At 39.5% G+C, this 27434-nt stretch overlaps 5 protein-coding genes across 12 annotated transcripts; 4 read left to right on the top strand and 1 right to left on the bottom strand.

Annotated features, from left to right (window-relative positions):
* Window positions 1–156: 156 nt before the first annotated feature.
* Window positions 157–4215, bottom strand: LOC119026844 (butyrophilin subfamily 1 member A1-like). The gene is made up of 7 exons (XM_037111443.1): window positions 4097–4215; window positions 3898–3996; window positions 3244–3355; window positions 2152–2484; window positions 1781–2056; window positions 1560–1685; window positions 157–1252 (listed from the first exon to the last, which is right to left on the bottom strand). The coding sequence occupies exons 2-7, from the start codon at window positions 3916–3918 to the stop codon at window positions 642–644; spliced, it is 1479 nt and encodes a 492-aa protein (XP_036967338.1). The 5' UTR covers window positions 3919–3996; window positions 4097–4215; the 3' UTR covers window positions 157–641.
* A 1545-nt stretch (window positions 4216–5760) lies between these two features.
* On the top strand, window positions 5761–10302 carry LOC119026887. Of its 2 annotated transcripts, none has more exons than XM_037111540.1 (9): window positions 5761–6244; window positions 6329–6388; window positions 6524–6790; window positions 7113–7355; window positions 7591–7719; window positions 7862–7912; window positions 8159–8239; window positions 9094–9167; window positions 9859–10302. In XM_037111540.1, exons 1-8 carry the CDS (start codon window positions 6214–6216, stop codon window positions 9147–9149), a joined length of 918 nt encoding a protein of 305 aa, XP_036967435.1. In that variant the 5' UTR covers window positions 5761–6213; the 3' UTR covers window positions 9150–9167; window positions 9859–10302. The 2 variants fall into 2 exon arrangements, with proteins under 2 accessions (XP_036967435.1, XP_036967436.1); XM_037111541.1 differs by having other exon boundaries at window positions 5768–6244; window positions 7594–7719.
* Window positions 10303–12204: 1902 nt separating this feature from the next.
* Window positions 12205–14812, top strand: LOC119027475 (Fc receptor-like protein 5). The gene is made up of 5 exons (XM_037112692.1): window positions 12205–12314; window positions 12457–12501; window positions 12771–13040; window positions 13126–13371; window positions 13811–14812. The coding sequence occupies exons 1-5, from the start codon at window positions 12284–12286 to the stop codon at window positions 13987–13989; spliced, it is 771 nt and encodes a 256-aa protein (XP_036968587.1). The 5' UTR covers window positions 12205–12283; the 3' UTR covers window positions 13990–14812.
* A 391-nt stretch (window positions 14813–15203) lies between these two features.
* LOC119027388 (low affinity immunoglobulin gamma Fc region receptor II-a-like) lies at window positions 15204–21662 on the top strand. Of its 7 annotated transcripts, none has more exons than XM_037112548.1 (10): window positions 15209–15425; window positions 15526–15902; window positions 16163–16432; window positions 16518–16763; window positions 16847–16969; window positions 17393–17452; window positions 17903–17965; window positions 18692–18754; window positions 18872–18966; window positions 20213–21662. In XM_037112548.1, exons 2-10 carry the CDS (start codon window positions 15803–15805, stop codon window positions 20219–20221), a joined length of 1029 nt encoding a protein of 342 aa, XP_036968443.1. In that variant the 5' UTR covers window positions 15209–15425; window positions 15526–15802; the 3' UTR covers window positions 20222–21662. The 7 variants fall into 7 exon arrangements, with proteins under 7 accessions (XP_036968446.1, XP_036968445.1, XP_036968443.1 ...); XM_037112552.1 differs by having other exon boundaries at window positions 15211–15644; window positions 15858–15902; XM_037112549.1 differs by lacking the exon at window positions 15209–15425 and having other exon boundaries at window positions 15590–15644; window positions 15794–15902.
* Window positions 21663–22665: 1003 nt separating this feature from the next.
* LOC119026646 (L-amino-acid oxidase-like) lies at window positions 22666–27329 on the top strand. Its single transcript, XM_037111079.1, has 8 exons — window positions 22666–22818; window positions 23635–23694; window positions 24136–24359; window positions 24525–24637; window positions 24820–25021; window positions 25342–25410; window positions 25796–25932; window positions 26359–27329. Exons 2-8 carry the CDS (start codon window positions 23664–23666, stop codon window positions 27164–27166), a joined length of 1584 nt encoding a protein of 527 aa, XP_036966974.1. The 5' UTR covers window positions 22666–22818; window positions 23635–23663; the 3' UTR covers window positions 27167–27329.
* Window positions 27330–27434: the final 105 nt, after the last annotated feature.

The raw sequence follows: 27434 nt of genomic DNA, 5'->3' as shown, positions 1-27434 counted from the left end.
ATGTATATATCACAGAGGTACAGCTTTAGGGTTTATTAGTTGGGTTTATTAATTAATTCTTCACAGTTCACCACTTACATGGTTTATTCATTCACATGCACATCTAAAAAAGTAAAAAAAAAAAAAAAAAATACGAGAGATTTATATGAAAAAATGTATATAAAACACAAAACACACAATTTTTAATGACAAAGCATGTTAATGAAAAAAACAAATCATTGTAAGGCAACATGTTTAAGTCATCCTCAAGCATCAGAAACTACAAGTGCAAAAATGTTCTCCAACAGAAGATGACATCTTTGTAAACCATTTTCAAAATGTGTCAAATAAATGTAAGTATTTCATCCTAAATATGCGTAAGTTTAAAATTAACCACTAAAAACATAAGAAAAAGAACTGTTACAGAGTACTATAAATCATTTGGGATTATAATCACACAAACTGTACACAGTGTTATTGATGTTAGTGAAGGAGGAATCAGATTCACTAATTATAGAACAATATACAGTGAATGTGAAACAGACAACACTCTGCCTTGGTTTGGACTAACAGGCAGGTTGCAAACAGATGACACTGAAGATCTTAACCAAACTTTCATGGCATCAAATTGTGTGATTTAAGTCAGATTTGAAGTCAGACAATCACACAGAATCACTGGATGGTGGCTCATTTGTTTCCTTTTCTGTCTCTGGCTGAAGTTTCCTCTCGGTCTCTTCTCTCAGTCTCTCTTCCTGCTCTGACTTAAGTTTCTTCTCAGCCTCTTCTCTCAGTCTCTTGTTCTCTTTCAGGTTTCTACTTATCTGCTCTTTATCTCTCTCTAGGTTTACCTTCCTTTCTGTCATTTTATTAATCAGATCATCTGTTGTCACCAATAGGTTTGTTGTTTGCTCCAACATACTCTCATGTTCTTTCTTTGTGTCCTCCAAATACTTTTTGGTTTTTTCATGCTTATCCTTTTTTTTGTCTTCTTGCAGCACTCGTTTCTTCCCCAGCCTCTCCTCCTTCTCTTTTATCAGTGTCTTCTCCTCCTGCTGCAGTGCGATGAGTTTCTCTTTCTGCTTGTTCAGATTTTCTTTCTGCTTGTTCAGGCTTGTAATCACCTGTATTACATGTGTCAGTTCTCCCTCAGTCTTCTGTAAGTCCTCATTAAGTTTGGCCTCTGTATGTTCCAGATACTGTATTTTCTCACTTCCTGTCATGAGCTTCTCTCCGTCCATCAGTGGCTGAAGTTCACTGCTGCTGGTTTTGATTTCTATGTGGAAAAAAATGATTAGATATTTTTGAACATATTGCAGCAATATTGTAGGGATGATGAAGTGTGTACAGACAAGTCACACAGAAGGAAGTAGAGCAGTTCAGGAACTCACATTACTAAACTGTAATGCAGATGTAAAGACATCACTTCTGACATATCATGTTATAATGCTTAATAAAATCTGAACAAACAATATATATTTTGTATATTATGATCACCATATAATCTCGATATGATGCCCAGCTCTATGTGAAAGCAACTTCAAGTCTGGAAACAAATAGCTTACATTAAAGTTGTGACTTACTGATGTCTTTTGTCTTTTGTCGCCCTTTCCACACAATAACCACGACTGCAGAAATAGTCAAGATGCACGCAATGAGGCAGATGGAGATCCGAACAGCAGAACTAGACTGGGCCAAAAAGAGTTCATCTGAAATTCAAAAAGAAAGAAAGATCCACATGTGTTGTTAAGATGAGACTGTATGGAACTAATGAAGTGATGACATCAATAATACCTTTTCCTACCTGGAACATGTATGAGTGCCTCTCTGGTCTGGTTGATGTGGTTGTGTTGGACTCTACAGGTGATCCTGCTGTGTCTCTTCTCCACAGTCACTCTGCTGCTGACAGTATAGAGGTCATCAGGACCTCTGACTGTCTCTGTAGGTCCAGCAGAGAGGAGGTTTCCCTCACCGTCCAGCCAGAACACCTCAGGTTCTGGATACCAGCCGGTGGATTTACATACTAACAACACTCCATTACTGACTCTAGAGATCTTTATGTCGGGGGAGGAGACAGAACCTAGAAAAGAGTATCATGGGACTATGTAATGCATTTATACCTCTGCAGGATGATAATAGGTTTTATAAATGCAACACAGATTAATATTGACTTACCTACAGTGAGCTGAACCACACAGTCTGTCGGCCTACCACTTGTGAGAACATAGCCTCTGTATGTTCCCTCATCAGACACTTTCACTTTGGAGAGTTTCAGTGAAACGTCTCCACGCTTCAGTTTGTTGGTGGACAGTGACGTTCTTCCCTTGTACAACGGATTCTCCTCGAGCACCAGCTCCACACTGTCTCGCCTCAAATGGACAAATCTGGGCTTCAGGTTGGGTCTTGACCACTCCACAGTCAGGCCACTGGCATCCACAGCAGATTCCATTTGACATGGCAAAACTATGTCATCACCTATCATTGCCACTATTGGCTGAGATGACTCACCTGAGGGGAATAAAAGCATGTATTTTTCATTAACTCTTTCTTTTGCCTCTTCACAAAGTATAGTTTAGTACAAAAGTATTTTCAGTATCATTTGAATAATTTAGGCTTGACAGATTAACACCACTATGCAAAAGTGAGACCATAGTATGTAAATATGCAACTACTATCACTACCATACACATTACATTTCTTCAATCTCATGACAATCGCATGACACTATCTTAGGCCTGCAGTCATTGAATTAACAACTGACATCAACATGAGGAATCCCTGGCACAGCTGAAAAAGGACAATTTTGTATCTCATTTACAGCAAAACTGTCACTAACATTACATTGGAGACCTTATTTACCTGTTGGGCAACAGGCACATGACATTTATTGCTTCAATTTACCAAAAACTAGAGACTGGTCTGAGATAGCAGAGATGCTAGCAAACCAACAAAGCTCATCAAAGTATCACAGTAGAAATGTCAGATTGCTCAAAATAACGTCTTCTGTTGTCCACCTTTGGATTTTAATGTTACGACTGAAAAATATAACAGGAAATAACAAAGTTGGCAGTTTTCACATTTCTCAATAATGAAAATCAACTCCAGTTTTATACCCGGATGTTTGTGTTGTGACAACATGATCACAGTGGTTCGGTCGGCAGTGTGCCCTTCTGTACAATTCCACTAAATGATATTTTATAGTATCATTTAATATCAATGTTCATGTAACCATTATGTTAAAATAATGTGTTTGTGAGTGTCATTTACCTGCACATGTTAGGAGAAGGATGAAAACAGTGTGATATAAGACCAATGCAGTGACACCACTGAGCTGAGGTCTGAGCAGGAGTCTGTTCTTCAAGTGAAACATCCTCAAGTTCTGAGAAAAAAAAGAAAAAAAATGAGTAAACTATAAAATATGTGAGATCAGTTCAAGTGACTACGCCTCGCTGCAGTGTCATAAAACTGAAGCTGTGAAGGGCTCAAACGGTTCAGCCATTTAGTGACCACACTGCTGGTTGAGCTGTTTATAACCTAAACATTGTGATAAACTTGTATAAATAAAACCAAACACTGTAGTTCAAGCCAGAGGAATAGAGGGTAAAATGCTGTGACTGGTCACAGATTAGCTAGGCCATTCACTGATACAACAACATACAGTCACTCTTTCATACTTTACATTTTTTGCAAACCAGTTTCATTTTCCACATGATCTAAAGTTACATCATTTAATAAGTTATTCTTTTTGCAATTGTTTGGTGGACCAAATTCCACAGAGAGCTATGAAATAACTTTGCAGATAAAGATTGTACTATGAATCTAGATACAGGTTATAAATAATCAAAACAACTTGTCAAAAATGTCTCCAAATGTATCGACTAGAAGTTATAAGTATGAGTTTCTCATAAAAAGGCTACATACCTGTTTCATTTGTGTCACCATGTCGTCTCGACTCAAAGAGCAAGCTGCACTGTCATAAACCAGCCTCAGATAAAATCACATGTACATTCACCACAGCCTCTGTAATGCAGATAAGATCTGTTAATACAGCAGTGTAAAACACAGAGTTGCATGAATCTGTCCTAATCACAGAAAACAAAGTGAAATCAAATCCACAGACCAGTCTTAGTTTACTGGAAAATGTCCTGGTGTTCTGTTTGTCCTCCAGCTGTACTTTCGTTTTCTCTCCCTCTGTGAATAAATGGTGGACCTGCCCTCAACTGGCATCTGTGAACAACAGACTGCAGTAGCACTGAGTAAACAGCAGATGGGGGTGTAACCAGGAAGCTGCTTCAGTAGAAATGTGAGTGATGACAATAGAAGGTCAAAGGTCAGAGTCTCCACTTGGTTAACCCTTTGATAACACTGTCATCATCACAGACAGGATTTTACATGAGTTGTTCCCTTTAGTGTTATTAAGGTAACACTCTTCTGTGTCCACGAAGAAACAAGAAGCACACAGAGAGACGGACCAGTCATGGCCACTTCCCCGTCCCTGCAAACAAAGGGCAGGGTACGTCACAGAGATCCAGCAAGGAGGAGGAGTGTAATGTGAGCCCGGTTCTGCAGCTGGAGCGGAAGAGTAACACAAAGGCCAAAAAAACGCCCTGACATCCTTAGGGAAAACAGGCCAAACAATCAAAACTATGAGGCCAAGGCTCACATACTCTCTTAGACAGATGTTTCATAGTTAGAATTTCAAATTGAACATGTGTAACATTTAGTCTATGTGCTGTTACAGTTTCTACTTCACCTGCAAAATCCAATTACGTTTTGTTTTTTCTTCTCCTTTAAACTGTACTTATACCCTCACAACATACAGTAATATTGAAAACTGAAGTTATCCTGGAAAAGGGGTGAGACAGTGATGCTTACTGGTGTCATTTACACTAACAAACACATTAAAACACTTTGCTCTTCATTGGCACCTGCTGCAGTAACTAACATTCTGACTAAATATGAACCCAAGACTGTAATAAACCTGGGGTAAGCCACAGCCTGTAACACCTGCATGACCCGTGTTATTAGATAATCATTAGATAATCATTTGCGCACATTCTCAAATGAGCTAGAATAGCTCGACTGTCACTTATAATATAGTGCTGCTGCTTCTCTTTGATATCTCGCGGTTTGGGTTGGTATAAATTAGACTACAATTTTTAAACTTTGTTGGCAGATGTTGTACTTTTCTCTGATTGTCCTTTTGCATCCTGTATTGGTGGAAATTGACACTGGTGATTTTGGATATTGGGTGACTGTAATAGGAGCAACGCACCCTCGCACCTGAACAACAGAACAGGTCAATAGACAGGGTCTCCCAATACAAAGACAAGTTTGATCATTACCAAAACGGCATGATTGTTCAGCGTAACAGCGACACATTGGAGCGTGGTTGTGTGCTCATTATGTTGCTTCTGTAACATCTGGTACAAACACACTGATGTCACTTCAGTCATTTTCCTTATGTTATGTACTTGATGAACTGCTCTCTCCTGAATGAACGTTCATCGCTTCATTAACCCAACCGTCCACCCCTGATTTCCTCCCTATACAGACTCCTCTGTTCCTTCTTTATAGCTGCAATAATTACTACAGCTGCTGAAGGTTGTCACCTAACAATGGACATGAATATTGGTCGAAATAAACTAAAATTGATGAGAACAGACTCAACTTAACATCATAGAAAAGGTTCATTTACTTCCTTAAGTCACTGTTGTTAACATCATGCCTTCAGTTCTTTCTACTTTGTCACTTTGACTTTAAGGCAAGAACTTTTTGTTATAGCTGATATATGACCATGGCATTTTTGCGACTGCTGTAACTGATTCCTGTAGACCGATAACAACTAGTGTTAACTGAGCCCTTACTGTATGTCCTCACCACTTAACAACACACAGTCAACCCCTCGGTGGTGTTACCTTTATATAACATATTTACTTTTTTGTAGGTCTTTTTGTAGATTTTTTTTGTTTGCTCTTGATGGAAAAACCCTAAACAAGAATCTGCCCAGATACAACATCCATCCAGAGAAGGACATCCAATGATAAAAATCAGGTGCTCTGGCACCACCTGTTGACACTGTACTGTATTTAACCTATAGTTGGTCTGTCTGTCAGAGACCAGGAACCTTTCTGCTTCCTCAGTCATCACACCAGAAACAGGAAGAGGAGGAGCAGCTTCTGATTTGATGATATATTTGCTTCAGTTTGATGTTCAGATCATCAGAAGTGAGGCAGCATGGAGGTGACAGCTCTCTGCATCAGACAGTGTGAGTACTGACTCTAATGTGGAGAGATTCTTAATTTCTAATGCAAATGAATACGAATCGTCCAAATTTACGCTTACATTACAGTGATGACGGTGTTGTTGCTGCTCATAGTACAAGTTGACTTCAGCTGCTCTCAAACAGCTGGTAAGTAGCAGTCAGATTTGGATTTCTGTATTAATATTGTTCAAGAGAAATAAATTAATTTCAATCTTTTGACAATTTAGTCCCACAATAATCAGTATGACAATCAGTATTTGTTTCTCTGTGTCTCTGTCGTAGATGAAGCTTTCCCTCAGGTTGTTCCAAACAGGCAGCAGCTCTTTGAGCTTGATCCCATTGAGGTCAGCTGTGAGGGACTGGAGGGACTGACTGGATGGAGAGTGATGAAAAAGATCAAAGACAAAGATGTTCAAACATGTATTCCTGAGTGGACGAAGTCAACTGGACCCTGCAAAATTACAAACACCTATCAGACATCAGACAGTGGACAATACTGGTGTGAAATGGGAGGAAAGAAAAGCAACATCATCAACATTACTGTGACTGGTATGCAAACAGTTAATTGAAAGTTATTTGATTCAGTTTGACTCACACTTTCATCATTATCATGCAAACAAACATCCATAAATCTGCTTAGAAACCATCAGGAACAAACACTTAAGAACTAAAATTTCTTGAAAAAGGATTCTTGAGAATCAAAGTAACCCAGTGTGAACAGGAACAGATGATAAATTATCGGGCATTCTTTAAATTCTGACAATTTGCATTCTACATGAAAGAAAGATTCATTTTTCATTCTTTATGTATAAGAAATATTACTTTCCTCACAATCTTACGAGTTTTATGTAATAAAGATGTGTTTTATTAGCTGGTTCTGTGATCCTGGAGAGTCCTGTCCATCCTGTGAAGCAAGGCGATGCTGTCACTCTGTATTGTAAAAACAAGACAATTTCCTCCAACATTACTGCTGAATTCTCCAAAAATGGCCACGTCATGGAGAGCAGATCTACAGGAAACCTGACCATCGAGAGCTTTTCTACGTCTAATGAAGGACTCTACACTTGCAAAATCTCTGGGGATGAATCAAGGGGGAGCTGGCTGACTGTCAGAGGTGAGTCATACCACTGGTTCAACATACATTTGTTTTACTGTATTAAGTTGTACTTACCTTACCTACTGTACGCTGAGGTCTGTGGATGCTCACAAATGTACATTTTTTAGAGGATATGTTTAAAGTTACTTCAGGAGAATGGTTGTATCTGATGTAAAGTAATGAAATCAAAAGGCTTGTCTTTTACAGCATTAGTGTCAAGTCTGTTAAGCAGCACTTATAATTATCTCTCCAGCAGCTCCGTCCTCCCATCATGCCCTTCAACTCTCTCTGCTGCTCTGGATTGGCCTCGGTGTTCTGGCTCTGCTGCTGCTGCTGTTGGTGGTATTACTGGCGTGTCGGAAACGTCAACCAAACATCAGAGGTACAGAGATGAAAACTAAAGAAAGTTGACCTCAATGACTGACACCGAACATACTAAAATCTGGTTGTTCTGATGTGTTAAAACTTTCGAGTGAGCACTGCTGGTCCGTCACATGTTAACACATTTTCTTTGTGTCAAACAGATACCACAACTGCTTCTTACTCCTGCCAGTCTTCCTCTTCCCCACAAACAGGTGAACCAACACACATCAACCTTTTCTCAACTTAAATGTGTCAGTATGTAAATTATCCAACCCATTAGCCAGAGCTAATGTTAGCTAAGAACATCTCAGGAATAACACAGATTCCTTAAATTGGCTAATTTCATTTTGAAATAAATTATTTTCATTTTGTGCCAGTGTGTAATTTTGTAAATCATTTTGTGCTTTCACACTATCTGCTCTTTATGTGTAAGTAGTTGTGTTTTCATTATATTTCAGTATCTGAAGAGGCGAGTGAAGCTGCTCCAATCTATACTGAGGCGACATATGCTCTCGTCACCAAACCCAAGAAGAAGAAAGGTAACAACTTGTCACAGAGGAATGCAATATATAACACCGTTATTGTAAAAGGCTAGTTAATGAAAATATGTCACTGAGTGTTAAAGACAACCTTCCCTTACTGTAAAGTTTGCAGCACCACTTGTTGTTTTGGTTAATGGTGAAAACCACTCAGTGAGCGTGTGTCTATTTAAGGAGTGTTAGCAAATGTCAGTGCATCTTCATTCACCGCGGGGACAAAAACCACGCGAGAAACTGACAGACCATAAAACGTTGATGGGCCCCTCAGTTCACTGAGTAGCTGCTGTTGTTGTGGTTATAGTCACAGTTATAGAAGCTGTTTGCTGTCAAGTAGCCACCATGAAAGTACCACACAACAATGCACACACTATATTTATTTTGGTCAGAGCACCAACTGAGTGGATGGTCAGTATTTATATAAATAACAATCAGCAGACTTGTGTAGTGTAGCAGTTTTTTCTCACAGATACACTTTGTCCTAGATCCAAATACCATGACGTGTATCCATACAAACTGTGAAAAGATGTAATGGGGCAAACTTGTTAACCAAGATTTAAACTCTGATGTGCAAGTAATGCTAACATTTTGTAGATTTTGACTTCTCATGAAGAAATAACAAAAGCAACGGCTATTCTAACATTTTTGAGGAACTGCTTTCAGTGCAGTAATCTAATGGATTTTTAGCCCAGATTGGAAATTGTGTATCATCTGCATGATAATGATTAAAACTACATCAAAAGTGTGGATGGTCTATCTGAGGAGAAAAGACTGATTAAAACCAGCAGGCATTCAAATAAATGTTGAATCATGTTATTAGTGTACATCTCAGGCTCTGTAAATTGTCTTTCTGTCAGATGATGAATCCCTCCATCACCCTGTTTACCACACGTTAAGTCTGGGGAAGGATTGACAAGTCCACCATTAAAAGGTAATTATCTTATTTTCTTATAGATCTTATTTCAGTGTTATTTATTCAGGGTCAAACAGTTTTTCATTTTTGGGTAAATGAAAACAACAAAACAAACAAAAAACAAAAAAAAATGAATTGAAATGTGTCCTCAGAGCAGAACCAGGAGGATCCAGTTACTCAGTGATGCTAGTTCCCTTTGCAGGTACCACCCTACAAAGGATCACTTCTGTTTTACATTGGATTGGGCAGAACTGAGTGTAATACTGGTCATGTCATGTCATTGTCCGTAACCGCTTATCCCTTTCCATGGGGTCACGGGGTGTTGCTGCTGGAGCCAATCCCAGCCTTGTCTCAGGGCGAGGGCAGGGTACTCCCTGGATAAGTCACCAGCTCATCGCAGGGCCCTCACTGATGAGCAATGTGGGGTTCAGTATTTTGCTCAAAGACACTTCGACATGCAGCCCAGCCTTGCCCGGAGCCGGGATTTGAACTAGCGACCTTTTGATCACTAGTTGACCTGCTCTACAGCCGCCCCACTGTAATACTGGTCTCAAGTATATTTTTACTCTCTGCCTTCTTATACAGACAGGTGGTAGAGAGGGGGTAACCTGTCTTATAGTTTAGATTTTTATAATTGGAGTTAACAAACATGAGTGTTAATGTTTTGCCCAGTGTGATGGTACTGTGTGGTGTCTTGTGTGTTTTGTAGGTTACTGAGAGCAGAGACACCTGACTGAAGAGGGGAACAGAAACCATTCAAGGCACTCTAAAGTGTACAAGGACGGGGTCATATGACTGCACACATCTGTTAAAACGAATGCCTTTAATGGACATTTTGTACCTTTAGCTATTTTTGTCATGGTTTGGTGTTTTTTCCTGTTTTGTTTTGTAGTTATATCCTCATGTTTCACATTTCACTTCACACTTCCTTTTTTAAGCCTGTTTTCTCCTCACTCTTGGTTGGTTCATTTGTGTCTCACCTGTCCACCAGTCCTGTGTTCTTGCTCATGGATTTCAGTTTGGTTGCCTGAGTTTGGACCCCCTGCCTTTGCATTTATTGATTTTACTGTGCTTTTCTTTTATGCTTGTAATCTGTATTTTATGTTTCTGTGTTCTGACGATCATCTTTCATTAAAGCTCACTGTTGTTTACACATCTGCCTGCCTCTGGGTCTGCTTTTGGGTTTCCTTTTGTTTGACTAACAGTTTTGATCTGTTTGGCTACATTTCATAAAACCTGAAGGTATTTTTGTTTGCTCATGACAATAAAATTATTTTAAATGATACCCATACTTTTGGAAGTGAGAGTTTCAGCAAACTCATGACATCAGTGTCTATATTTTTAGAGGTGTCAGTTCGTTATAGTTTAACCACATTGTTTTCTCTTCTCTGTTCACATAGCTGAGAACTGTTGCTAAGAAGAAGGCTGCTGCTGCCTATACATACACTCACTGTAGCCTCTGTGGTCGCACTCTGTCACGAATGCTGATGTAACATTGACCTCTAGGTCGATTGGAACGTTAGCCTGATAAACCATCCACATTATCGTCATCACACCTTTTCTAGAATACAATTTCACCAGTTCTTACTATAGAAAGGGTTCCAGCTCACATTTAGAATAATACATTTCTACATGACAACAGAGTAAACAGTTTACCAAAGCTGACCACAATTGTTATTACAAGCTTTTGAAATGTTGCATACAGTTTTACCACTGTCATCATTACCAGTCCACATTTGTATAGATATAAAACACCTCTATCTGAAATACAACTTACTCACAAGTAAAACAGCTCAAGACAGTTTAATAGTCATAGTGCACAAGGCCTTTTACACTTGCTGAAAATAACTTCATAGCACATGTTGATCAGTGTCCTTTTTATTCTTTTGAAATGACCTCATACATCCATAACATCACAGTGAATGCTCTTAGCTTGACGCTGCCCCCCACTGGATCAGTTTGGCTTGTTGAAACATTTAGAGAGGATGCAATGCAGTCTGCAGTTAGTTGTAAAACCAAATTAAGTTAAAATATTAGCATGTCATATTGCACATGCTTCTGTAAAGCTTAAGCCATCATGTGCTTGTAGTTGGAGATATGTCTGACAAGGGCCAGGACTGGTAAAGTAGCTGGGTGTGAGGGAGTTCTGCAGAGGTTGCAGGTCAGGGATGGGTCTAGCTGTGAATAGAGTCCAGGGCCCCCCACTTGGTGCCCTAGTTAAACTGGTGCAGATGGCCTGTGGCTTGGGCAGATAAGAGGATATGGTATGTATAAAAATCTGTGCTGCTGAACCGCAGAGCCAGGCCCAAGATGGTGGAGAGGTGGTAGTCAAGCTCGGCACTGTAGTCAGGAAAGACTGATCAAATTGGTGTCCCGGTAAAGAGGGAGAACAAACTCACTGGTCTGAGTTCCTGGGAACATGGCGGTGGGGGATACCTGAGCTGGGCTCTGCTGGAGGGTATGGGGAGCTCCTTGGGGCCAGCAGAGGGGCAATTTGACCGTTGAAAAAGTTCAGCAAGGTCAGTGTATGTATCAGATAGGATCTGCTGCCTGAGGGAAGTTGAAATGGGTGAAGGTCATGCGGATGAAGTGGGACAGTTGGGAGGGATAGCGGAAGTCAGGCTGGAAATCAGTAATTAGCTGTAGCTGTGGGAGCTACTTCAGCGGAAGGGAGGGGAGAAGGAAGAGAAGAGGAAAGCATGCTGGGATGGAGGGATGCATGTGCAAGGGATGATTGTGCAGACCTGGTCCTCTGCAGGGGCTGGAGGAGATATAGTTGAGTCCCGAGAAGTGAGTCATATGATCGTTGCCCCTCCCCTTGGTGCCTTTCTATCAACTTCATAATGGTGGCAGGGAGTTCAACCCGGAACACGTATGAAGAACAAACCAGAAGACTGTTGCTGAAGAACACATGAATATGTAAAAATATCAAACATTTTATTTCCACCTATATTCTTAACCTACATAAGCCTGCTTTGTTTTTTTGGCTCCACCCACTGAAATTCAGCCTAACCACTGAGGTTTTATTTACCTTGGTAGCAGTTCTGTCTCTTAGAAATCCTACACAGGAAGAGACCTGTCCTCACCAATAGTACATGTCAGTCCGAGATTCAGATAGTCAGCAGTGAGACAACATGGAGGTCACAGCTCTCTGCATCCGCCTGTGTGAGTACTGACCGTCTCTGTTTGATAAAAAATGATAAAGAGCTGGTTTGAACCTCAAACCGTGAGACAAATTATGTCACAGGTATCGTGATGCAGAACTGTGTTATCGCTGTAAGAATTTTATTCTCTTTTATGTCTCCAGTGACGAATGTTTTGTTCCTGCTGAGTGCACTTGATCACACAGTTGGTAAGTACCAGTGATCTGCTCATTTATATTGATCAGTTGGCTTGAAGCATATGTTTTTTTTGGGGGTTGGTAGATGAGTATTTAAAAAAAGCAGGAAGTAGGAAATGTCTTTGGTTGTGAGTTTGATGGACTGATCCTTATAATGGCCTTGGGTTTATGTTTTTATGTGCTGTTATTCATGCTTTAACAAAATGTTACTATATATTTTGAAAAAATATATATTTCAAGATATTATAGGTGAACACACCTCTTTTGTGTCTTTGTTTTAGATTCATTGTCTCTTCGTGTCGACCCAAACAGAGAGCAGTTCTTTCGATATGACCCTGTAGCTCTACACTGTGATGCATCATCTGGCTCGGTTCAATGGAAATTTGTACATAAGTCAGAAGTAGAAAAAGCCAAATGTAAACTAACTGATGGGGCGACATCAACAGGCTCGTCCTGCAGCTTTAAAAATGTTTATCCAGAAGAGGGTGGAGAGTACTGGTGTGAGGACGGAGAGGGGAAGAGAAGCAACAACATCACCATCAATGTCACCAGTATGTCTGTAATAAGACAACAAGAATTTGTCATAAACTCATCATCAATGAAAGATGACATGATTATCAAATATATGTTGTTCAGATGGTTCTGTGATCCTGGACAGTCCTGCTCTTCCTGTGATTGAAGGAGCTGCTGTGACTCTGCGCTGCAGATCCAAGACGACTTCCTCCAACCTCACAGCTGGTTTCTATAAAGATGGCCGCCTGATCAGGAGCAGCTCTACAGGAGAGATGATCATCCACAGTGTTTCCAGGTCTGATGAAGGACAGTACAAGTGCAACATCTCTGGAGTCGGAGAATCGCCAGAGAGCTGGTTGTTTGTCATAGGTGAGACTTTGAAAAGCTTCAGCACTGCATCTATTAATTGTACCAACTTTTTATAACAGATTTTTATCCTTTTGCTTTTAATAATAGCTGCGATGGTAATGTTGAGTTCTTTTAGCTTCTCTGTTTGAAACAAACCATTTCTACTGCAAAACATGTTTGAATGACATTAATTTACTTTTCAAAATGTGATTCTGGGGAAAAAAAAAACACTGCGGCTGGATTCTGTTCACTGGCAGTGAAAATTAGACAAAGACATGACACAAGATACAATACTCATGCTACTTTACTAGATATAGTATGATATACTATACTACACTACATTCTACTATACTATTCTAAACTATAATAGTTTTAAGTTCAATTGTAGAAACCATGTAACACAGTGACTCAACACCCTGTCTGATGTCATTAAAGCAGATACTCCTTGTTGTCCTTGCAGCACTTCACCCAGAGACTGATCACTGCTCTGATAATGTCTTCTCCACATTAAGAGTCATTCTCCCCATTGTGTTGATGGCCATGCTGCTCGGGCTGCTGGGAGTGCTTCACTGTGGGAAACTCAGAGTTCAACAACACAACCTTGTGTCCACTCAGATAGAAATGCAACAACCACAATAAAAGAATAGAACTGGGTCAAAGACAAATAAATGATGAGTACGCTAATGGCTAGTTTGTTTGCTTAGATAATGAAGCAGTTAACAGCCCATCATATTTAAACATCCTCCCACGTCATCTTTGCATGTTTTACTTGTGTTGTTGAAGGTTCTCAGTCATCCAGGTCATGGTCATACGAGGTGCTGTTTCATAGGCAACTGGACATGTTTCAGTTCCTTGAAGACATTTCACCTCTCGTCCAAGAGGCTACTGAAGTTCTAACTAACTGGAGGAGAGTCACATAGTTTTTAAACTCTGTGTGCGAGCGTCCTTACAGAGTCGTTAAGGACATGTGTGAGCTCTATGTTTCAGAGTCATTAGGGCCCAGGTGTGAAGAAGCTGAAACAAGTCCAGTTGCCTACGATACAGAACTTTGAATATTTTACCTGAAAGTTTGATCTGATGTGTCATTAACATTGAATGCCTGTTGTGCAAACATGTGATCACATCGCAAATACAAAAATAATCACAATAAAAATAAATCTGTAAATATGCTTGATAAAATGATGCAAATTAAATCTCCTGCTGCTCTGAGACATGTTTTCCATTGATTAACTCTTGTCTCTGAGGGTCTAGAAGCTGATGTGTTACTTGCTGCGACGATATCAAGACGAGTCTTTCAGAAGTCGATTTATCGCAACTCTGAGAAACCATCCACAGAGAGACCACAGCATCTCTGCATATCTATGAATACACTCTGCGGTTGTGCTGGACTTGAGTGTGAAATGTTCCGTGCAGTAATGCTCATTAAAGTTCACTTTCCGCTTGTATTTTCTTCCTACAGTTATAAAACACATTTTTAACAATGAGAATATAATCATGATAATATTGTTATAATATGTTTATAACATAAATGATATACAGTATATGCATATAATGTGTATATAAACACATGTATGTGCTTAACATTTGTATTGATACATGTGAAATAAAATGTATATTCTTGTAACTGTTTTTCATATGGTGTAGTGTGAATGATGTACAGCAGGAGGCAGAGTAGGACTTGTAAATCAAGTGTGTACGTTTGACTGGGTTGGGTTACTCCAGAGGATGAATCCCACTGTCTCATTAAACACTGCTAATTTTCCTCTGGTGGCGCCAGGAGGTTGACATTTTTGTTTGCAGTAGAAGTATCTCAACACCCATTGACACGCCCATCAGCCTCAGCTGTGGGCCTGCTTTGGCTTTAGTGCTAATTATCATGGGTTAGCATGCTAATGTGCTAAACTAAGACGTTGTATCTTCATCACCATCACATATGTGGTTTTTAAAGGATGTCCCAAAAGGGGGAGATTTACACCACTGCCTCTGACTTTGTTCTTGGGTGCAAGGAGGCCAATTGGAAATGCAGTTTAGCTTTTTTATATTTGTTTGAGCCTCACTGATGCTTCCAAAACGAGGTAAAATACTCTCAGTTCCTGGTCCTGGTTTCAGGTCTGCGAGTCTCCACCCTCTGATACTTAACCTAACCACTGAGGGCTAATTTCTACCTGACAGCAGCTCTGTCTCTGAGAAAACCCACACAGGAAGAGACCTGTCCTCACCAACGGTACACTTGAGTCTGAGGTTCAGTCAGCAGTGAGACAACATGGAGGTCACAGCTCTCTGCATCCGCCTGCGTGAGTACTGACCATCTCTGTTTGATACAAACTAAAAGATAAAGTGCTCATTTGAACTTAAGGCTGTGAGATGAATTATGTTGCAGGTTTCATGATGCAAATCTGTGTTATCAAGGCTTTTAACTGGACCGTTGTATTTTTCGTATCAGTGACGAACTATGCGTCGACCCACAAGAGTCGCTGTGAGAACTTTCTTCTCTTTTGTGTCTCCAGTAATGAATGTTTTGTTCCTGCTGAGTGCACTTGATCACACAGCTGGTAAGTACCAGTGATCTGCTCATTTATATTGATCAGTTAGTTTGAAGGATCATTTTCTTGCTGTTTTTAGAGTATTAAAGAAAATCAGGAAGTAGGAAATGTCTTTAGTTGTGAGTTTGATGGACTGATCCTTTATGATGGCCTTGCTTTTATATTTTTATGAAATGTTATTCATTCTTTAAAAATATTGAATGTATATTTAAAAATATATATTTAAACATATTATAGTTAAACAAACCTCTTTTGTGTCTTTGTTTTAGATTCATTGTTTCTTCGTGTCGACCCAAACAGAGAGCAGTTCTTTCGATATGACCCTGTAGCTCTACACTGTGATGCATCATCTGGCTCGGTTCAATGGAAATTTGTACATAAGTCAGAGGTAGAAAAACCCAATTGTAAACTAACTGATGGGGCGACATCAACAGGCTCGTCCTGCAGCTTTAAAAATGTTTATCCAGAAGAGGGTGGAGAGTACTGGTGTGAGGACGGAGAGGGGAAGAGAAGCAACAACATCACCTTCACTGTCACCAGTACGTTTGTATTAAGACAACAAGAATTTGTCATAAACTCATCATCAATGAAAGATGAAATGATTATCAACTATATGTTGTTCAGATGGTTCTGTGATCCTGGACAGTCCTGCTCTTCCTGTGATGGAAGGAGCTGCTGTGACTCTGCGCTGCAGATCCAAGACGACTTCCTCCAACCTCACAGCTGGTTTCTATAAAGATGGCCGCCTGATCAGGAGCAACTCTACAGGAGAGATGATCATCCACAGTGTTTCCAGGTCCGATGAAGGACAGTACAAGTGTAACATCTCTGGAGTTGGAGAATCATCGGAAAGTCTTTTGGCTGTCATAGGTGAGATATAGAATTCATTATTAAATGACTTCTGTAGCACCAGAAACTAGACATCATCTTTTTCATGTCTCCTGAATTTACAGCAAAAAAACATAAAGAAGAGCACTCCTCCAGTTCCACGCCTTGGATCATTGTCACTGTTGTATTGCTGGTTCTGCTGATGGTGGTCGGACTACGTCACCTTGGCACAAGTCCCTGGAGCAGAGGTACAGATGCATTTCACTAAAAACTACATTAGTGAAAGCCGTGCACACTTTGTAGGTGTTGATGCAGTTTGTCTGTAGATGGAGCTCTTTTATTTTCCGTGGATTGCTCGTCAGCCCAGTTCTGCTTTATACTTTAGTGCACTTCTCCTTAATAGCATCTATGCATCAAATGTGGCGTTGTTAGTGGAAATCCAGCAGGATAGCTTACGAAAAACACAAATTGCCACCCGTAGTCTATAGTGATACTACGTCAATAAATAAAAAAAATACGTTTCATGTAATATTTACTCTCACAAAAACAGAACTAACTCAAACTGTTTACTCAGGGGAGTTGCTACATTTGCTGTATCATGTCTGATACTTCTACTACTACCTTCTAATCCTGATTTGCTAATGCTGACTGTTATTTTCCCTTATGTTCAGCAGTATGGCTCTACCTGTCCACACTATCACCTGGGTCAGGCTCCACTGAGGATCAAACAGGTGAGAGCAACAACTATGTGTTACTGTAATGTTGCAGGAATGCGACATTGATTATGATAAACATAGTAACATAAGGAGAAAAGTGCTTCAGACAAGGAGCGGATCAAAATGACCTCACAATGACCTTTTAAAAGTGAGTTGGAATGGCTAAAGCTACGTCTCCCTGTCTGATGCACTCACTTCTGCTTGCTGAATCATTTGTGTTGTGAAACAGGAACAACTACAACCAACGAGCCAGTAGACAAAAATACCCAGTTTGTTCATTTCACAGACGTTTATTCGCAGATTTTCTAAAGCAAGACGGATTCTCTGTTTGTGTGAAGAAAATATATGCCTTAAAGAATAGACGAAACCGCTTAACATGAGTTTATTTTGCCAAATGCTTTGTGTGTTTCAGTCTGTAGCCAGTATATGCTATGTGAGCTGAAATGCAGTTTTCTTTCCCTGTAGAGTACAGGCCTGCTGAGGCAGCCAAAGAGACGTATGCCACTGTAAGAAAAAAGAAGAAGAAAGGTACTTCACACTTATAATGTTGTTTTAACTTTACGTTTAAACTCATATACAAAACACAGCAAATATGTAATTCAAAAGCATATAAATGTGGTGTTAAATATTATAATGTTCATACGCAGTAGTGCTGCTTGGTTTTGTCTCACTCAACGTTGGACGTGGGAGAGTGTGATAAATGTCTAGGTGCTCGTTGTACCTTGAGCTTCCTGGACTTGAACCACAGAAGAAAACCACAGAGCTAAAGAGGCTGAAGGGCCCCTCAGCAGTGTGTGTCGACTGGAGGTCATAGTCTTATTTAGCAAGGTTTAGAGATGTTAGCTGGTGTATTTTTAAACTCTGGACAGACCAAGGCAAGCTCCGTCTTCCTGCTGACAGCCTTTATGCTAGGCTAATCTAATCTCCACATGGTTATTTAATGAACAGGTGTAAGAATATTTGTATTTTCCTTTCCTTTCATGATATACATCACCATTGCTTTAATGTGATAAATTCAGCATATGATCATGTTATTTAAACACTTAGTGTGTGTACGTAGGTTACATAAGTCAAAACATCTCACTGTTTGGTGTCATACCAGATAAGAACAACAGTCTTCTTTTCGACTGTCGCTCTTTCTACTGCTTTTCGTGACTTCCTCCTTTGCTTCCTTATGAATTTCCGTGTCCACTTGAGGTTGATGCTAAACCGGAAACAAAAATGACTAACACCGTCTCGCTCTCTCTCTGTCAGATGAGGATGAAATGTCTAAACCAGTTTACTACATCTTGGGCGTGGATGAAAATGAACAACTCGGTGAGACTCATTCTGATCTAATGCCATTTGATCGGTAACTGCTGTTGGGAATATCACAGATTTAGCAATAAATTTAATTAGGTGTTCTAGTACACTGACAACTACATGTGTATTCAGAAGCAGAAGCAGATCCACCAGGAGCATCTTGCAGCACAGTCAACTACACAGTACACAACCCACCAGAGGACGCCTTCTACTCTACAATCCAGTTGGTAAGCACAGAGACGCAACTGACTTTTTTGCCGCATTCCTGTCACATGTGTTAAATGGTAGAGACTGGACTGTCACAGAAAAAACATGAATTTTCCATGTTTGCCACATGATGCAACGTGTGTGAACATGTGGCACCACATGAAACCCATGTATTTACCCGTGTTAATCCATTTAAATTCCCACAAAGACTGTGCGATTACATCTGAAATGTAAAACGTCTAACCTTCTAACATCACAGCTTGTAGTCCTAACTTATATTTGTGTCTGTATTTGGTTAAATGTTTTATAGAAAATTAAGTGTATGAATTTTTCAACAACCTCCAAAGTTTATTTTTGTATGCAGGATTGTACATGAAATTCACATTCAGTATATAAGTTTACATGGGGTGCACATGGGCTTTACATGGGTGTTGAGGCGGAGTTCTATTTGAATTTTTTCTCTGAAAATGGTCAGGTAGGAGGGACTAGTCAGGCTCGTCAAGGGAGATGTGGCTCACCTGCATTTAAGCAGGCTGCAGACCATGTTCTAGTTCTCTCTGCATCACCACACCAGACCACAGGCACAGTCCAGTTCTCCACATGAAGATTATTTGCTAAATTCTGTAAACCTCCTTACTGGATTCCCTGCTGCTCTTGGAGTCTTTGTTTGGTCCTGACACGGCTCCCTGAGGTTGTTGTTAGCGGTTACTTTAGCAACAAGCATTGCTAACTTTTCCTATATTTCACATATTATGGCATGAAAATGTTCCAAAACCTCAACAAAGATGTAGTTCAACCTACATGTTTCAAAGCATGTGTTCCACATATTTCACATGTGATTTTAACATGTTTTCACTACAATTTGTGTGGCTTCTCTGTAAGATTATTATATTTACATATTTGGAGCATGTACATCAATGGTAAAGGAAACCCTAACCCTACATAAAATACATTGCACACTATATATACATTTGGGTTAATTGTTGTTAAATTATGAACATTGACCTACAGCTTTACTCTGTCAATATTTCTGCCTGAGTCAAGAAGATTTTCATCCACACTGGTGGTTGTTTAACAGCAAAGATTCCAATGATCCCAGGCTACTTACATCTCATGTTCTGTTTTGAGTCAGAGAGCCCTAGTGGTGGAAATGACATACTGTATGTTCAACAAAAAAACTGGTGAAGCTGGTTTTGAATGCTTACTTTGTATTTCTCTGATGCATAAAATTTAGATTTGTTTCTGTATGTCCTGTGTGTCTTACAGGTTGATTAGTGACAGCTGACAGACGGAGATGGCTTCACACTGAAACTCAGTGAATTGTTGGTACTGTAATTAAATGAGCTACTTCTGCTCAGTGAAAGGTTTTATTTCTTTCAGTTTCATATCTGCTTTCTGTTTTACAATTATACTGTCTGGTTTTTCCTGTACAAATAATGTGGACAGACAAATTTACTTCAGGTGATTGGTATTGTGTCATTTTGTAGGTGAGCATGTTGATAAAAATGATGGTGTGTGCATTCAGGTAGTGCTGTGCATGTAACAGTTAAAATTGTGTATTTTTATATGAATCATATCTCTTATTGTTTCTCACTGAACTGGACTGACATGATTGTATGGGGAGTTTAAAGCTTTTCAAAATGGACCAAGGTCTTTATCTTAGCAGCTAGCAGTTAGCTAACGCAGTTCTCCAACAGGGCTGGTGGAGCTGCTGTGGGGTGGGGGTTCACCAGGGTAAGATAACGGAGTGAAACAAAGGTGAATGAATGTGATTTATGTAATAAACAAGACTTTGATGTTATCATGCAGACTTTATTGTATTAAAATTCAACTTGGAGCCTTTTTATGTTGCAGCTTTGTGTGGGGACATGAACCTTTATTTACTCATTAGAATCAGTTTCAGAACCTCACAGTTTCACAGTTTGACCAACTTGTTCCATCTGCTCTTCCTGTTCCCACCTGTGAGGCCACAGTTCATAGGAGTAAAGCTGCTGCAGCCAGTTATACACTAGCTGTGGTGAGCTACGAGCTTTTGGTGCTGCATAATTTTTATCTAATGCAGACACACTGAGTCTGTGGTCAGTGTAATAACCTGGATACAGTCAGCGTTTAAATGAAAGTCTGAAGGTTACTGATGAGAAGAAACAAATACAACTGCTATTAAAGCAGTTAAAAGTCATGTTCCACGCATCAGCGTGTAGTTCTGTTTGTTCTGTGATGTAAAACGTCACTTTTTCCTCTCCTCTGAGTCGTTGATAGATTGAGCAGGCTCATTTAAGAATGTGAGTCATGATTCAGACATGATTTAATAATAATTTACAATAAAATGAAAAAGGAAAGATGGCCAGTAGAAATCAAAACATTTTATTGTTGTATTAAAACCTGATAAACCAGAGAGTGTCATCCAAAGTTACATCCAAGCCATTTTGAAACCACAGAGGGATTTTTTCATGGAAATAAAACTCTGAATATGTAATTGTGAGGGACAGAGATGAGTTTTTAGGGTTTACCAGGGGATGGACATTTCCATAAAATCACATCTAGGTTTATGTTACAATTACCATTTTTTACAATTGTATTATTGTTTCTTTGTTGTCTGTCAACATTTTATGGCAGACAAGTCTAAACACTACAATATATATAATATACTTCAATGTTAGCTGTTTCCAAAAACCACAGATATGTCTAAGACTGACATTTGTACCAAACGTGTCATATCTTGTTCACATTATATGCTGATTTACAGCTAACATTCAGATCAGGAGGTGGAGGGGAAGGTGGTGGCGTGTCAAACGGCTGACCAGCTGTTTGTGTGGTGACAAAACAGATATTTTAAGGCAAATCATGATGTATTCTAACTCTGACCGGGCATAAATAGAAAAATTCAAACAACATGAGGAAACAGATTTGACTTATCTGTGGTTTGTTACTTAGCGATATCTGTTCTGGTGATTAGGTTGTAGTACTATACTTTATTGAAGGGGTTGGTTAAGCTCTTGGTGAACACATTGACTATCACTTATATTGCCAGTTAGCGCCACTGGTTTCCATCTCATAGCCATTTGTAATCCATTCCTCTTTAGTTCATGTTTAATTTGCCTCCACAAGCAAAACCAATGATCATGGATCACTGAGACGTCATGCTGTAGTGACAACGCGGTCACCTCCAGGTAAAAAAAAAACTGCCTTCTGATTTGTGTTGTGGTGATAAATGTCATCAGGTAACTTGTTCATTTCTATTGTTATTTTCAGCCATGACTGTAACACTGAAAGATATAAAGTCAAACATGTTGGGCTGACTTATTTGATGTTTCTGCTGTCTTTATTTCACGTAATATATTGCTTTACTAGCATTTTTATTAAGTCTGTGACCCAACAGTGAACGCATTATTAATGACAGAGATGTAAACAATTTGAAATTAAATGAGAAAAAAAACAAAAAAAAACAGTCACATGCATGTAAGTTATTTCGTGATACAGGGGTTTCTCCTGTGGGGTTACTGTCATTTGGTCTTTTGAAATGAACTTATCTCGCCCCAAGATTACACTTTAAAACAACCACCACATGCTGGTCAAACTGAAAGTGTTTCTCTGGAAAGCAGAAATGTCGGTGCCACACCTTCCTCTGGGAATTTGACCACGAGTGAATGACAATCACGTGGTAAGAACAATGAGCCCAGGATGAATCAATGACCAAAATCGTCCTTTGATTATTTCCTCCTCTCTGTTCTTTCCCTTAATTTTTTCAGTAACTGGTGGTTCTGGATCACCTGATTGTGAGGTCTCCAGCACCAAACCCCAGCACTAAATCAAAGTATTTAAGTGCCCAAGATCACACTTCAAGTGGCTCTAACTTGAAAGGGTCTTATAGGGTAAGAATCTGTCATTTAACTTTTTTTTATCTTAACATTTATGATCACAAAATGTTCTATATTTAACATACAACAAATTGAAATAGGGCATGATTAAGAAGATTTTTTTACAGCATATATTTGAACATAAAATATGTAAATATAAGGAATTTACAGAAAGTTTACAAATGATGACCTTACATCAGGTGTTGTCTTGTTGAACTCTTTTTTGTATTTGTTTGAATACCAGTAAATTGCACTAAATTAATGGGGGGTTGGGGGCACTACAGGTGAATGGGATAAAAAGTTTAAATCATAGAATGCAAGTACCTCAAATTTTCTGGTGTTTTATTATTTATTTTATCAAAAATCCACAAATTTACTTAAATTCCCAGAAAAGAAATCTGAACATTAGATTCGAAATCTTGTTTGTTTTTGTTGACATGGTAGAGTTGATTGTTTTTAAAGGGAACATTTTGGATATCTCTTTAAAACACTCCATAAATCAGAAAATGTTGTCAACAGCCATAAAAAAAATATATATATTTGACATTTTGTAAGAGTTAAATGTTTTATGAATCAGGCTGTGAATGATCTGTAGAAACCTAAGCATGTATTTTGTGCATTTGCTTTACACTACTTTAAATTAAAACATGTTATGGAAGTGATATAGCTCAATTCCATATCTCAAATTTCACTCTTGTCCCGCCACTTATCGATGTTCATAAAAGAATGTTGCTGACAATGCAGTTTTGTCAGAGAGAGAAGTTAAGGACTTTCCAGGATTGAAACATGATGTTTTTTTGTTTTATTCACCTGATTCCTTCCTGACCAAAGAGCAAAAGGAGACACACTTAGTTACCAAGATGGATCTGCCAGAGACAAGATGGAAGTTATGTGAGTATTTTCAAGCCTTGACATTGCAAACTTCAATTTAACCTTATTTGTGATATTAATCATAATATATGAGTTATTAAGTCCCAAACGTAGTTTGACCAATTCACTCCCACTGTGAGTTTGTGCATTATATGAATAAAGCTGTGGTCAAAGAGAGTAATATATTGAAATTGTTCATTTCCTCCAATCAGTTCCTTGATTTATTCCTTGTCAGCAACTCAGACCCTTTGAACAAAGTTCTGCTTTTTAAGTGCAAGGCTGATACTGTGCCACAGTGTCTAGCACTAAAAAAGCAGAACTTTCTTAACTTTCAGAACTTATCACTCTCTGGGACATTTACTACATTTTCCAGTAAATTGATACTTTAATGAGGAGTGAAATATTGAAATAGAAGTTCCCTGTTTGTGTTTTTTTTTTTTTTCTCTCCATGTGCGTTCCCAGTTGCCGTCAGTGTGCTGCTGCTCACACTGTACCCCGGCCATGCTGCCTCCCTCAGCATGAAGGAACATTTGTCTGACTGTCTGAAGGACTGCGACTACACAGAGCTGCTGCACACGGTGCAGAACGGCCTCCCACACGTGAACACATCTCATCGTGTTGTTATTGTTGGAGCTGGCATGGCTGGACTGACAGCTGCCAAACTACTGCAAGACGCAGGACACAAGGTACACGCGACAGGTTGATGGGTTAGGCATGCTATTATGAAGGGAAAAAACAAAGCTTCACAGCTCCTGTTCAGCTCCATCTAACTCTTGTAGCTATGATAGTGTGTAAAGCCTTTTAATCATTCCATGGCTGGCCTCACTTTGTTGATCTGTTTTGGTAACCAGGTAACAATATTGGAGGCTAGTGGTCGTGTTGGAGGACGGGTGGAGACCTACAGGAATGAGAAAGAGGGCTGGTATGCTGAACTGGGAGCCATGAGGATCCCAAGTGATCACAGGTGATTTAGTGTTTTTTTTTTTTTTTTTAAATACATGAATAACATATAAACATGTACATGAATCCCTTATGCCTCTAAAGGGCTTTTGAATACTGCATATTCTTAGTCTAGCTTACCTAGCTTAGCCTAAATAATTGCAGTTGCAAGCTAACACTTCCACCGTCACCTCCTCTGTTGTACAGCATCGTCCGCTGGTTTGCCAAAAAGCTTGGGGTCAAGCTTGAAGAATTCCGCATGTATGACCCAAACACCTTTTACTTCGTTAACGGGATCAAGAAGAGGACATACATAGTACAAAAAAACCCAGACAGCCTGAATTACAATGTGTCAACAAGTGAGAAAGGAAAGTCAGCTGACGAGCTGGTACAGCAAGCTTTGCAAAAGGTATGTAAACAAGGGAAACAGTAAAGGTAAAGGAGTCAGGGATGGAATCAAAGGCCCTCGACCAAATATCAATTAACTGAATTGAACTGAATGCCTAGTACTCACAAGAAAGTTGCACAAAGACACCTGAGCTGCACTAATTTAACACTCATCCAACAAATGTCTTTGACTCAGTAACTCAACAGATGAGTTACATATTCTTGGTTCAGTACATAAAGAGAGCAATTTACAAGCACTTGTGAAAACTACATCAACTCAACAGATGATTTAGTTACTTTCATCCATAGGAGTGACCTTTTATTCTCTACGTTTTTTTGAAGGTGAAAGATGAAGTGGAGGCTCATGGTTGCAAGGCTGCACTGAAGAAATACGACCATTATTCTGTGAAGGTAAAACACAATAACCCTAACCCCTAACCCCCAACCCTAACCCTAACCCTCAATAAAATGATCAATCAATGATCAATAAAAGTAGATAAAAGTCAGTGGGATAAAGGTTTTCCCCAGCAGTTTATATAATTTCTATGAAGTTAATATTTCCAAAATTGTCAACACATTTGAACTTTGTGAAAACAAAGAATGCAAGGCTGACAAGTGGTTGCTGAAATTTCACATTAGGTGGTGGGATACATATATACACATACTCATAACTACCTAACTACTTAACTGTGAGACATGATGCTTGAAAACCTGTCAAGAGAAAATGTTCTGTTATAATGAATTTGAAGCCTTCTCTCTGAACCTGGCAGAAAGCATGACTTTGTCTGTTGAACAGGAGTATCTAAAAGAAGTAGGAGGTTTGAGCTCAGAAGCACTGAGAATGATTGGAGACCTCCTCAACGAACAGAGCCTCATGTACACAGCGCTGACTGAGCTGATCTATGACGAGGCTGACATCAATGACAATGTCACGTAAGGCCCTACATTCCTCTCTGTCAACTATTATTACTATTCTTTCACATGGTAGAGTTACAAATGATAAAATCCCTGGCTGTGATGGAACCCAAAGTCATCATGAAAGGTCTAAGAAATGAAGTTCTTCACTTATTTGCAGATGATGCAATTCTACATGTTTGAATTTACACAGTTTTGATTTCCATTTTATCTGTATATGACCTGACACACATCCAACAGAAATGGCAGTACAAACCTAATTTCAATAGATATTGATTGACTGATTTGTTACTGTGGGCTGGTCTCCCAGTCTGAATCTTCTAAACAGCATATTATCATGTAAATATCTTTAAACCAGAGCATATGGTCATCATTGTAAATCTGCCCCCTTTCTTTACAAGAAGGCATGCAATAAGAGCATTTATCTATCTTTCTGTTTTAAAGGTATTATGAAGTGATTGGTGGGTCGGACCTTCTCCCAAAGGCTTTTCTCGATGTCCTTGATGTCCCTATTCTCCTCAACTCTAAGGTCAAGCGCATCAGCCGGTCAGATAAGGGTGTAACTGTATCATATCAGACAGACCAACAGTCCTCTTTGACAGACCTTCATGCCGATTTTGTCCTGGTTACAACCACAGCCAAAGCAGCCCTCTTCATTGACTTTGAGCCACCTCTCTCCATCCAAAAGATGGAGGCCCTGAGGGGAGTCCACTACGACAGCTCCACTAAAATCATCCTAACCTTTAAAAATAAGTTCTGGGAGAAGGATGGCATCCATGGAGGGAAGAGCATCACTGATCGACCCTCTCGTTTCATCTACTACCCCAGCCACAGTTTCCCAGAAAATGACAAGATTGGCGTCCTCCTGGCCTCCTACACCTGGTCTGATGACTCCCTCCTCTTCGCAGGTGCAAGCGATGAAGACTTAAAAGAGATGGCCCTGAGAGACTTGGGGAAAATCCATGATGCGCCTGTCAGGGAGCTCTGCACAGGGGTGGTGGTGAAGAAGTGGAGCGTAGATCCTTACAGCTTGGGTGCCTTCGCTCTCTTCACACCCTATCAACATTTAGAGTACTCCAGAGAGCTCTTCAGAAGTGAAGGCAGGGTTCACTTTGCAGGTGAACACACGGCCTTCCCTCACGCCTGGATCGAGACATCTATGAAATCTGCAATCAGGGCGGCTATGAATATTAACAATTTGGTGCTCTTGCATTCAGAGTCAGCTAAAGGTCCGGCACGAGATGAGCTCTAGGGTCTAGATAATCACGTATCTTGGTATTAATAAAGAGAATACAGGTGCAACTAATGCCACATATATATAGCTTATCGAATACTTCTTATGTAACTGTCATTGTTTCTCTGTGCTTGTCCCTTAAAAATGAATTAATGAAATTAAATTAAAAGAAAAACATGAATTCTTTCTTTTGCTGTGATTTAACTGTTACACTAAAAAAGTATTCCAAAAAGAAGTAAGTAAGAGTGAGCGTAAGAGTCTGAGCTCACCCCACATAAAGGGCCAA

Source organism: Acanthopagrus latus, chromosome 10 (genome assembly GCF_904848185.1).
Source record: "Acanthopagrus latus isolate v.2019 chromosome 10, fAcaLat1.1, whole genome shotgun sequence".
NCBI classification, from domain to species: Eukaryota; Metazoa; Chordata; class Actinopteri; order Spariformes; family Sparidae; genus Acanthopagrus; species Acanthopagrus latus.
This window is presented reverse-complemented; position numbering and strand designations above follow the sequence as displayed.